We start from the raw sequence: 13182 nt of genomic DNA, 5'->3' as shown, positions 1-13182 counted from the left end.
CCAGAAATCCAGTAGCATTTCCAGTCTCTACTGAAATCCTTAGGCCCATCCCAGAACCTCGCCCCAGAGTCCATCTCTCTCTTCACTGCTACCATTCCCCCCACTCTTATCTTCTACATGCTTCCTGAAGTCCATAAAGCCAACCATCCAGGCAGATTATGGTGCTGCCACTGACAGAGAATCTCTGCTCTCGTAGACCAACACCTGCAGCTGATTATCCGCAACCTCTTTCCTATATAAAAGATATCAACCATTTTCTCCACTGACTCTCCGTAGTTCCTGCCCTTTACCACATGTTGTAGATGCCACCTCCCTTTGCACTAACATACCTAATGTCCATGGCCTTACCACTATTGAACACTATCTTACCAGTACCCGACAGATTCCAAACCAACCACCTCCTTCCTAGTCGCCCTGACCAAACTATACCCTCACCACAATTACTTCTGCTTGGAGGCATTACCTACAAACAAATCTGGGGTAAACCTATGGGCACCTGCATGGCACCATCCTGTGCCAACCTATTCGTGGACCATCGAGATGAATGCTTCCTAACCACCCAGAATCCCAAGCCCCTCACCTGTTTCAGATTCATTGGTGACACCTTCATGATCTGGATCGAGGGTGAGGACACCCTATCCACATTCCATCAGAACCTCGACGCAGTCTCCCCCACTCCTTTCACTTGGTCCTACTCAATCCATCAAACTACCTTCCTCAGTGTTTCCCTCCACCTCAGAGATAGCTATATCAGTACCTATATCCATATGAAACCTACCAACCACTAGCAATACCTCCACTTCGACAGCTGCCACACATTCCATACCAAGAAGTCACTTCCATACAGCCTAGCCATCCGTGGCTGTGCGTTATCTTTCCAGTCACTCAACACCTCCTAAAGTCCCACCATCCGGCCACCTAGGAGCATTGCCCTCATGTCGCCGTACCACCCAGGACTGGAGCCACTGGATTACATGGTTCCTTCAATCCCCACAAACAAAAAAACAAACAAACAAACAAACCAGCTAACTGAATTACATTCTCCGCCGCTGTTTCGTCTACCTCTCGTTGTGCCCTGAAATGAAAAGTTCTGCCCCCTATCCTTCCTATTCCTCCCACAGTGGTATTCCGCTGCCCACCGAACCTACACAATATCCTTATCCATCCCTATACAACCCCTGCTCACAACCCCCTTGCCTCTTTGCTCATATCTTTGTAATAGTCTTACATGCCAGATTTGTCACATACATCCCACCACTGCTGACTCCAGTCCAGTACAGACCCAATCATCACCTACCCCATCAAAGGCAGGGTTACCAGTCATGTGATTTACAAGCTAAGCTGCAACCACTGCGAACAGGTGCATTCTACGTGGGGATGACAACCAATTAGCTGTCTGTCTGCATGAATGGCCACCGACAAAGTGTGGCTGAGAAGCAACTGGACCACACTGTTACTGAGCTCACCACCCAACACGACGTCATTCATGTCAATGACTGCTTTGCAGCTTATCTGGATCCTTCTCACCAACACCAGCTTTTCTGAATTGTGCAGGTGGTAAATCTACCTGCAATGTATCCTACATTCCCGTAACCCTCCTTGCAATCTTCGTTCGTCATTGTCCTTACCCATCTAGCCTCTTCTCTGTTCCCATTCCAGCACTATACAGCCCTCTATTCCACCAGTGCACCCAGTCTTTTTACTTCTCTCCTTTTCCCCCTCTCTCTCCGTCCCCCTACAGGTTCAGGGGTAAGAATAGGCCAGCAGTATCCCTGCCTGTCGTAAGAGGCAACTAAAAGGAGTCTCAGATGTTTTGGCCCTTATGTGATGGTCCCCTCTTGGGTTTGACCACCATATTTCAAAATTATTCTGAAGAGCGAGCCAATTGGGGAAGGACGCCTTACTTGGTGCATTGTGTTCATTGTGCATTGAGGCCTTTGGCCAGCTTAATTGTCGTTGCATTGCTGTCCTGCTTGCTCTTCATATCTTGGGCGAGTATACGTACCTGGGTGTGATTTCCACCATGCACTTTGCAGTGTCGCTTTCTGTGCTGACGACGACTGTGGACCACCTGCCACCTAATATCCAGCACGGTAGCCAGTCTGTTGTGGTGGGGCTGCCATGTACCCTGTTGGTTGTAGCCCCCTGACAACACAGGGATCACTCTACTGATGCCTGTGCCATTATCTCCGCTTGTATGCCAAAGAGTAGATGCGTATCTCCCTGGGGCATTGGGACTCCCGACAATGGCCATCCTGCCTGGTGGCCCTTGCTGCAGCTGGGTGGCACCCGTGGGGAGGGCCCTTGGTCGGAGTAGGTGGCATCAGGGTGGATGACACGCAATGAAGCGTGGCACATCTTCTCTTGCTGGTGGCCAACCACCAGCAGTATCTAAGCGTTAGAGGGCTCACTTTAATGCAAACATCTATGACCCCAAATCGTTCCCCTCCCTGGCCACACCATGGGAGAAACAAAAGGCTATGAATGACAGCGAGATGTATTTGCCCCGGTATCTAGTCTGTAAGAGAGCTGATGGGGAATCCTTTGTGCCCATGAAGCCTCAGTTCTTCGTAGAGCATTTGGAGGACATGTTTGGGGGGTGGAAGACTTGTCAAAAATGTGGTCCGGGTCAGTCTTGATAAAAACAGCATCCTCTGCCCAGTCATGGGCATTACTCGCTTGTAAGAAGCTGGGGGATGTTTCTGTTACTATCACGCCCCATAAAATCTTAAATATGGTCCAGGGCATTATCTTCCACAGGGACCTTCTTTTACAGTCCGATGATGAGCTGCGCGCCAACTTAGAGCGAACAGGTGTCCATTTTGTCTGGCGCGTCCACCGGGGTCCAAGGAATTATCAGGTTGCCACCGGTGCCTTCATCTTGGGCCTCGAGGGTGACTCATTACCCGAGAAGGTGAAGGTGATGGTCTACCACTGTGATGTCAAGCCATATATCCCTCCCCCCGATGTGGTGCTTAAAGTGTTGGAAGTTCGGCCATATGTCTTCCCACTGTGCTTCCAGCCTCATATGTCGTGATTGTGGTTGCCCATCCCATCCTGATACTCCATCTGTGTCAACTGCAGAGAGCTCTGTGGACTGTAAGATTCTACAGAATGAATGGAAAATAATGGAATAAAAGACCCTGGACCAACTGACCTACACTGATGCTAAATGGAAATTTGAACGGCTTCATTCCTTGCGCATGACATCATCTTATGCCGCCACTGTCACCCCTGTTACAGCTCAATCTGTTGCACCACATACAGTCAGCTCTCAGATCCGAAGAACCACACCTGCCCCCTTGGTGGGGGCCACTTCCCTCCCCGTTGCTCCCATTGCTCCCACACCACCTACCTCGGGAGCAGCAGCAGCAGCAGCACCCCCCACCCCCAACCATCGGGGACACCAGTCCCCACTTCTAAGCTGGAGAAGGATAAGTCTTCTTCAGCTTCTCTCACTAGGAAGGGATCCCTTGGATCACTCCCTTCCCAGGTTCCTATCAGTGGCAAACGAGACACCTGCCAGGGGCTGAAGAAACCCCAGGTAACTGGTTGTAGGGCTTCGTGGTCCTCTTCAGTCATGGAGACAGAATCAAAGAAGCCCTCCCAGCAAGGGCAACCAAAGGAACAGCATGAGAAATCGAAATCCCCTAAGACCAAGGAAATTGCGGTGACACCCACTCCACGCTACCTACAAGCTCTGCATCTGAGGATGTGGTGGAGATTCTGACGTCCACTGAGGACCTAGATCTCACCGGTCCCTCAGACATGATGGATGTGGCTCCTGTCGGTACACAATCAGTGGCAGCTGGTGACACAGCTGCGTAATCTGTCTCCTCGGTCCCTTCATGCGTTTTTCGGCCATGGACAATGTCATCCTTCAGTGGAACTGCAGCGTTTTTTTTTTCCACAATCTTGCTGAGCTCCGACATCATCTCAGCCTTCACCCTTTCCTGTGCATTGCTCTTCAGGAAACTTGGTTTCTGGCGATGCGAACCCCTGGCCTCCGTGGATATCTGGGTTCTTATAAGAACTGGGCAGCTTATGAGAGGGGTATCTGGTGGCGTCTGCATCTACGTCCTTCACTCTCTTTACAGCGAGTCTGTCCCTCTACAAACACCTTTAGAGGCTGTTGCTGTTCGGGTGTGGATGCCTCGGACTGTTACTGTCTGCAGTCTCTATCTTCCACTGGATGGTGATATCCCGCAGCATGTCCTGGCTGCGCTGATAGCCCAATTGCTGCCACCTTTTCTGTTACTGGGCGACTTCAACGCCCATAACCCTCTGTGAGGTGGATCAGTGGCAACAGGCCGAGGCAGCATCATTGAGCAAGTATTGGCACAGCTCGACCTTTCTCTTTTAAGTACTGGTGCCTTCACACATTTCAGTGTGGCGCATGGCACGTACTCGGCTATCAACCTTTCAATCTGCACCCCTAGCCTATTACCATCTGTCCAATGGAGTGTGCATGACTACTTGTGCAGTAGTGACCACTTTCCGATCTTTCTGTCATTGCCACAGCGTCACTCTTCTGGGCACCCCTGCAGATGGGCTATGAATAAGGCTGACTGGGACTTGTTCACCTCCATTGCCACTATTGAGAATCTTGCTAATGATGCCATTGGTACGGTGGTTCACTTGGCCACCACTGGCATCATTAGTGCCGCAGAATCTGTTATTCCCTGTTCTTCTGGGTCTCCTCAGTGGAGGACTGTGCATTGGTGGTCGCCCAAGATTGCTGAGGCAATTAAAGATCGCAGGTGGGCACTCCAGCGTCACAAGCGGCATCCCGCACTGGCACACTGCATTGTATTTAAACAGCTCCGTGCGCGAGCCCGCCACCTCATTCACCAACACAAGCAGGAGTGCTGGCAAAGGTATGTCTCCACCATTGGCAACCTCTCCATCACAGGTTTGGACCAAGATTAGGCAACTCTATGGCTGTCGGATCCCCGTCACTTACCTGTGTTTTCACTGAATGGAGCAGTCTGTACTGACTCGGACACAATTGCAAACCACTTGGAGGAGCTTTTGCTTAGAGTTCCGCAAATTACCCACTGGCATTCCACTCTCTGAAAGAGTGGTTGGAACGTCGGAGCCTTTCATTTCACACGCACCACCCTGAATCGTATAATGCTCCGTTCAGTGAATGGGAATTCCAAAGTGCCCTAGCCGCTTGCCCTGATCCCCCGGGCCAGATCGCATCCACTGTCAGATGCTCAAACACCTCTCGGTGGACTGCCAGCGATGCCTGCTAGATCTTTTCAACCGTATCTGGATTGAGGGTGAGTTCCAGTCGCAGTGGCGGGAAAGCATCGTAATCCCCATGTTAAAACCTGGCAAAAACCCACTGGAGATGGACAGCTACCGCCCCATCAGCCTCACAAACGTTCTTAGCAAGTTGCTCGAATGCATGGTGAGCTGGAAGTTGAGTTGGCTACTTGAGTCTCGAGGCCGTCTGGCTCCATCTCAGGGTGGGTTCCGTAAGGGCTGCTCTGCCACCGATAATCTGGTGTGCCTGGAGTCTGCCATCCGTATAGCCTATGCCCACCGTCAGCATCTGGTTGCCACCTTTTTTGACATGCAGAAGGCATACGATAAGATATGGCAACATCACATCCTCTCTATGCTTCATGGTTGGGGTCTTCGGGGTCTGCTCCCGCTTTTCATACAGAATTTTCTGTCGCTGTGTTCCTTCCGCATGCAAGTTGTGGCCTCCCATAGTTCCTCCCGAGTTCAGGGGAATGGGTACCGCAAGGATCTGTCTTAAGTGTCTGCCTCTTTTTAACTGCAATTAATGGGCTCGCTGCGGTGGTGGAAACATCTATCTCCGCTTCCTTGTATGCTGACGACTTCTTCCTATACCTTAACTCCACTGGCGTTGCAGCTGCTGAGCGGCAGCTGCAGGACGCTATCCGCAAGGCGCAGTCTTGGGCTGTAGCGCATAGCTTCCAGTTTTAGGCTGCCAAGACCTGCGTTATGCATTTCTGCCGGTGACGCACTGTTCACCCTGAGCCATGGCAAACCTCTTGCTGTGGTGGAGACACATCGGTTTTTGAGATTGGTTTTTGATACCCAGTTGACTTGGCTCCCTCATATTCGGCAGGTTAAACAGACGTGCTGGTGACATCTTAATGCTCTTCGTTGCTTGAGTCACAATAGCTGGGGTGCCGATCGGTCTACCCTTCTACAGCTGTATCAGGCATTAATTCAGTCCCATCTAGATTATGGCAGCCTGGCTTATGGTTCGGCATCACCTTCTGCATTGCAGTTGCTTGACCCCATCCTTCAAAGCAGGGTCAGACTCGCCACTGGAGCTTTCCAGACAAGCCCTGTCAACAGCATACTTGTGGAGGCATGTGTCCCTCCATTGCGGTTCCTGCGCCAACAATTACTGGCCGCTTATGGTACACATGTTTGTAGCTTGCCCGGGCATCCCAATTATTGTCTCCTGTTTCCTCATTCGGTCGTCTATCTTCCAGAACAGCGGCCCCGGTCAGGGTGTACGATAGCAGTTTGCGTCAGAGCTCGTCTCTCTGGGCTTGAGGTTTTCCCTCTCCCACCTCTTATCCAGGACCCTCTGCATATACTCCTGTGGTTCGTGCCCTGCCCATGCCTTCAGTTCGATTTGGCACAGGGCTTGGACTCAGTCCCTCCTGAGGTTCTCCGCCGCTGCTTTCTTTCAATCCTTGCCACGTTTCAAGGCTCTGACGTTGTCTATACTGGCGGTTCAATGGTTGCTGGTCATGTCTGTTATGCTCTTACTCTAGGGGATCATTATGAACAACACTTATTGCCAGCCGGCTGCAGTTTTTTCACTGCTGAGCTGGTCGCCATCTCTCACACCCTAGAGTATATCTGCTCCTGCTCAGGTGAGTCCTTTGTTATCTATAGTGACTCCCTGGGCGGTTTCTGAGCTATCGACCAGTGTTTTCCTCATTCTCGTCTGGTGATGGCTATCCAGGAGTCCCTCCATACTCTTGTCCGTTGCGGCCGCTCTGTGGTTTTTGTGTGGACCCCAGGTCATGTCGGCATCCCGGGAAATGAACGTGTTGACACGTTGGCCAAACAGGCTGTCAGTGCACCAGCCTTGGAGATTGGCCTTTCGGAGAGTGACCTCAGGTCAGTTTTGCGGCAGAAAGTACTTTGCACCTGGTGTGAAGAATGGCGCACCCTTCCTTCAACCAACAAACTTCAGGCCATCAAGGAGGCTACCGGTGCGTAGCGCTCCTCCTTGCGGGTCTCTCGCAAGGACTCTGTTGTCCTCTGCTGGCTTCGCATTGGCCACAGCTGGAAACACACAGCTATTCATTGTGCCGCAAGAATCCAACTTTGTCACTGTGGGTCAGCTTTGACGGTGGTCCACATCTTGTTGGACTGCCCGCTTTTAACCCCGCTCAGGCAGACATTTGTGCTGCCTGATACGCTTCCTGCACTTTTATCAGATGACATTGCGATGGCAGATTTAGTTTTGAGTTTTATTTGTGTAGGGGGTTTTTATCACTTGATCTAAGTGTTTTTTTGTTGAGTCTAGCCTTTGGCCTACGACTTTAGACTGGGGGTTTTTAGTGTGTTTCTTGGTGCTTGGCTTTTCCTTTTTTGTTTCTATGGTCGGCCAATCACTGTCACACTCTGTGTGATTTTAATTCCTTTTTTCTGGTCTGTGTCTTTCTTGTCCTGTGTCATCTCTTGTCATCTCCATCGCTTGTTCTTATTCTTTGTGGGTGTTTAAAGTTCATGGAAAAAGGGACTGATGGCCCTAGTAGTCTGGTCCCTTCAATCCCACAAACCAACCAACCAACCATCTCTCCCTGCCCTCTGTGTAATCTCCTAATTTTCACCTAGCTGCCCCACTCTCCACTTCATCCATGCACGCTCCCAGCAGCATTTAACCATCCCAATCCTTACCCTGCTACACCCCCCCCCCTTCCCTTCCTGTCCCAGCCTCCTCTTTCCCCCCACCTGTTTGCCTCTCTCGTAATGCCCTGCTGCTCACAGTCTGGCTCCAGCTGCCACAGAGACTGTGGTCATGTGCATGCAAGTTGTGTTTGCACAAGTGTGTGTGTGTGTGTGTGTGTGTGTGTGTGTGTGTGTGTGTGTCTAATTTTGAATTTTGACAAAAGCCTTGTTATGAAACTTCCTGGCAGATTAAAACTTTGTGCCGGACCAAGACTCGAACTCGGGACCTTTGCCTTTCGCGGGCAAGTGCTGTGAGGATGGGGTGTGAGTCGTGCTTGGGTAGCTCAGTCGGTAGAGCACTTGCCCGCGAAAGGCAAAGGTCCCGCGTTCGAGTCTTGGTCCGGCACACAGTTTTAATCTGCCAGGAAGTTTCATATCAGCGCACACTCTGCTGTAGAGTGAAAATTTCATTCTAAAGACCTTGTTGGCTGAAAGCTGATTGTGCAACAGTCTTTTTTTTTTTGGTGTGCATTGTGCAACTCAGCATCTCTGCTATACGGTGAGTAGCAACTGTCCTTTTCATTATATTGCGATTTGATGTTAAGTAGTCAGGTTCAGTAAAAGATTTCCAAAAATTCTCTAGAAATATTGAGTGTTTTTTGCCATGGTGTGTGTTCACTACAGACCTAATCTTTCACAAATTTTATTTGTACAGGAAGCATTGAAGAGACCAATGAAGCAGAAACGAAAACTTAGAATCTTCATATCCAATACTTTCTACCCTGCCAAGGACCCATCTGAGGGAGAAGAAGGAAGTGTAGCTTCGTGGGAACTTCGTGTTGAAGGAAGGCTTCTTGAAGATAGCAAGAATGATCCAAATAAGGTGGTTTCTATCATAATTGTATTGTATTTCTTTCATTGACAAACAGTGCATGCTAAAAAGAGCAGAGATTTGTGCCTTTCTGTAACTAGCCCTATTAATAAAAAAGAATGTTCCTATACTTTCATTCGTAAAACTTGGAGGTAACTGGATAATACATTGCCTAATATATGCAGATGAGAATATATGTAAGCCTTAGAAGTCATATAGTCAATGTCAGTTTAATTGGTCATGATTTTGTAATGTATTATTTCCTTATTGACAAATTTAAATTGGAGCACACTAATTCATTAGCACCCCACACATATTTTGAGTAAAAGCTTATGATGTCCTCCCAGCATGTTCATTAGAAATAGCTCCGCCAAATACAAATACGGGGATGAATTCAGATACTGCCTTGTTAAAGTAACCTCCTTGGCATTTACTTGAAGCAAGTTACTGAACTCCTTTGACACCTTAATCTAAATAGCCATATAAGCATTTGAACTCTGTTCCTCCTAAATGCATGTGCAGTATTCTGGCCAGTTCACCATCTCATTGAGTAATAACTTTAATATCAGTACTTCACATGAAATTAAGTTTGTGAGAGTTCTATCTGCACTGAGCTGAGGTATGTTAATAGTCTAAAAGCATATGTTTTCCACATGTCTATTAATTGAGCATGACAGACATGTTATCAAACTTTGATGAACCATTTACAATGCTTCCCCTCCCTCTCTCACTCTCTCTCTCCCTCTCTCACTCTCCCTCTCTCTCTCTCCCTCTCTCACTCTCCCTCTCTCTCTCTCCCTCTCTCACTCTCACTCTCTCTCTCTCACACACACACACACACACACACACACACAGACAGAGAGAGAGAGAGATTTTCTTCTCACCTAAAGCATTTTACAACATCATACCTGTTGCCTCACATATCTCGGCAATTTTCACCTCTTGCACATGTTACTGATTGGTTTCATAGAATCCAGTTGTTTTTGTCTGCTATGAGATCACTTCTCAGCTGTGGAACAGAAACAATTTAGTTTGGAGCTCGTTGTGACTTCCATCAGTTTTTTGAAATTTTTGATTATGAATCCTTGGACACAGTAACACTTGCAATACAAGAAATACGTTTTTGTGTTTTCTTCACTTTGATCAATTGAAATTTCTTTTGTTACCCACAATGTCTGTGGCACTCATATAGTCCACAAAGCATGACTATCTTAAGCACATCTTAGTCATGTGGACTTTGCATACACACCAAAAATCTAGTGTGGTAATCAGTTAAACATGTAAGGGTTATCATGTACCATTTTGGCTGTAGCCCTCTGACAGTGTGGGTTTCATACTACTGATGTCAGAGCTGTGAATTCCCCATGCAACCATGAATGAGTGCCCATGTTTTGTGGGGCACTCGGATTCTGTGCAATGATCACTGTATCAGGTGACAGTTGCTGTGGCTGGTTGATGACAATGGAGAGAGCCCGTGATTAGTGTCATCAAGGCAGATAATCCACAAGTGAAACAGATCAAACTTATTAAAACAAATGGCCGTCTCAATAGCAGTTATAAAGCTGATGGCCACAACACTTCTATCATTTCCATATCTGGCCACGCCGAAGAGATGAGGGACAGACACAAAGAAGTGGAGTCATATCTACACCAACAAATTGTCATTCTTTGTGGAACATAATGAGGAAGATTTTTGAGAAATACCTGCATTAGAAAGGGCTAGAAATGGATCTCTGTTGATGAGAATGACTAATGCTACTAAATCTCAAGCACTCAAAAAATCCACTTGTAAAAAGCCACAATGTAGCCTAGAACCATAACTGAGGCTCAGTCACTGTACAAAAACCTGCCTGCTCAGCAGTAGCACGACATTTCTGTGCTGAACTTCCACAGGTCAGTGGCCTGGGACCCTGACCAGCCTTCAGGGAGATTGTGTGGTTCAGCCCACTACTGTATGGCAACAGCTGTAGGTTGATCCCTGAACTGTGTTAGAGATCAGAATGAGATTTTCACTCTGCAGAGGAGTGTGCACTGATATGTTAAAGATGCTTCCCCATGATACAGATACCTCCACAGTCAATATTGGACAGTTGCATTTAAACTCATGGCCCAGCTGAGTAGATGATTGGCTTGGCATTGCACCTGCCAAGTATCACTCATCGCCCCAAGCCCCCCAGGGGATCCACAAATCTTTTGTGGATACGTGCGTAGCGAGCACGGGACCCCGAGCTGATGTGGCCTTCCTTCCTTTCCGGGCTGCATACCTTCCCTTTCCGCATCCTTCCCCATTCCCCATCTTCGCCCCCCCCCCCCCCTTCACCTCTGGCTCTTTCTTTCCCTTTCTCTGGGGTTATGGTTTGTGCCTACGTCCGGAGACGGACGCTTGTACATATACTACATTCTTCGCCTTCATTCCTTGCTTGTAAGTCTTCATCCTTCCTTTGTCCTTCTCTTTTCCTTACCTCTTCTCTCTACCTTCTCCGCTGCGGCGTTTGAGACCTCTCTTCTTTCCTTTCCCTTTCTCTTTCTTCCTCCCTGTGCGTGTCTGAAGGCCAACCCACGCACTTCCATGCGTAGCCGGTGACGGGGTAACGCGTAATTCCCCGCCCCGGGTAGACAGGTAGGACACGTACGTACCCCCTGGTAACGGCCAGGCCCAGGGAGGGGTGATTACCCGAGCTGATACCTTCCGAAAGTGCCGATTGGTCCCTCCGTCCGTTTGTCGGGAGGTGTGACCTGAGGTGTGAACAATCACCTAAGGCGGGAGTGCCCTCAGAGAGGGCCCCCACAAGGGAGGAGCGCGCCATCGGAGACGCCGGTAATCATGGGGGATTCTTCCGCAATGGTTTCCTCACCTTCCACTATGTCTGCTCACAAACGCAAGTTCACGGAGTCTCAACCACAGTCAGTTCTTCCATCGTTGCCACAGTTCCTTGTTGTTTCTCGGTCTGACGAAGGTCACGACTTCTCCACGGTCAACCCTTTCATTATTCAGAAAGGTGTCGACGCAATTGCAGGTCCTGTAAAGTCTTGTTCCAGATTACGGAATGGCACCCTGTTGTTGGAAACAGTCAGTGCCCTCCAGGCACAAAAATTGCTGCGTACGTCACTACTACACACCTTCCCTGTCCGGGTGGAACCGCACCGTACCTTAAATTCCTCGCGTGGAGTCGTTTATACACGCTCCCTCGATGGACTGTCTGACGAAGAAATTCAGCACTACCTGTCTGACCAGGGCGTAACGGCTGTTCATAGGGTTATGAAAAGGGTTGACACGAACATCATTCCAACCCGCACTGTCTTCTTGACATTTGACAAAGTTCAACTACCATCGAAAGTCAAAGCCGGCTATGAGATAATTTCCGTTCGCCCTTATGTCCCGAACCCTACGCGTTGCTATCGGTGCCAGCGGTTCAATCACACCAGCCAGTCCTGTTCCAATCCGGCCAAATGTGTTACGTGTGGCAGGGATGCCCATGAGGGTGCTTGTCCACCTCCATCCCCTCGTTGCATCAACTGTATGGGTGACCACGCCGCTTCCTCTCGAGATTGCCCCGTTTTTAAGGACGAAAAACTCATCCAGGAAATTAGGGTGAAGGAAAAGGTGTCGACCTTTGCTGCTCGAAAATTATTCGCCAGTCGACAGCCCACCGTGCCTCGGAAAGGAAACTACAGCACTGTCCTTGCTTCTCCTCGGCCAACAAAGGAGGCGGCCACGCAGACTTGCGACCTCACCTTTAGTGCCACGGTCGTCAGATCGGCCAGCGCAAAGATCGCCCGTTCAACCTCACCACTTTCGCCTGCCCACTCTCTGGCTCACCCTTTGTCGAGTTCTGCTAAATCTCGAGCCCAAAAGTCAGACACCAAGACTTCGAAAAAAGAGCATACTCGTGAAGAGTTTTTACGTACGGCAACTTCCCAACCATCGGTTCCTCCTTCCTCTGAACATCATACTTCCAAGAAGGCTACAAAGAAACCCAGTTCCTCTCCTTCTCCGCCAAGGCGTGTCCCATCTACAGCACCACCTGGCGGAAGTCGCCCTCGGCCGTCTTCTGTGTCGCCGAGGCGCACTGCTGGCGGCCGATCAACCGGCCGGTCGCTGGTGGCAGGAGCTGCTCCCGACCAACCTATGGATCAGGATCTTCTGCCTTCGGCTGAATGCCATTCCATGCTGTCGGTCGCAAGCTCAGAGCAGTCGTTGAGTTGACAGCGACCTTGGTCGCATTCCTCCATTTTCTGTTCACCCTATGTCCATTATCCACTGGAATATCCGCGGTATTCGAGCCAATCGGGATGAATTGTCGATCCTCTTACAATCCTACTCGCCGGTCATCTTCTGTCTTCAGGAAACAAAGCTGCGTCCCCATGACCGCTTTGTTCTCCCTCATTTTCAGTCCGTCCGATATGATCTC

At 49.3% G+C, this 13182-nt stretch overlaps 1 protein-coding gene across 3 annotated transcripts in view; it reads left to right on the top strand.

The window, feature by feature from the left end:
* The window catches only part of LOC126253222 (brahma-associated protein of 60 kDa), a 78358-nt gene that overhangs the window by 25975 nt on the left and 39201 nt on the right, over window positions 1–13182 (top strand). For all 3 annotated transcript variants that reach the window (XM_049954405.1, XM_049954406.1, XM_049954407.1), the window contains exon 4: window positions 8615–8782. In XM_049954405.1, coding sequence (XP_049810362.1) covers window positions 8615–8782 — 168 coding nt within the window. The remainder of the gene's footprint in view (window positions 1–8614; window positions 8783–13182) is intronic.

The sequence above is a fragment of the Schistocerca nitens genome, chromosome 4, assembly GCF_023898315.1.
Source record: "Schistocerca nitens isolate TAMUIC-IGC-003100 chromosome 4, iqSchNite1.1, whole genome shotgun sequence".
Classification (NCBI taxonomy): Eukaryota; Metazoa; Arthropoda; class Insecta; order Orthoptera; family Acrididae; genus Schistocerca; species Schistocerca nitens.
This window is presented reverse-complemented; position numbering and strand designations above follow the sequence as displayed.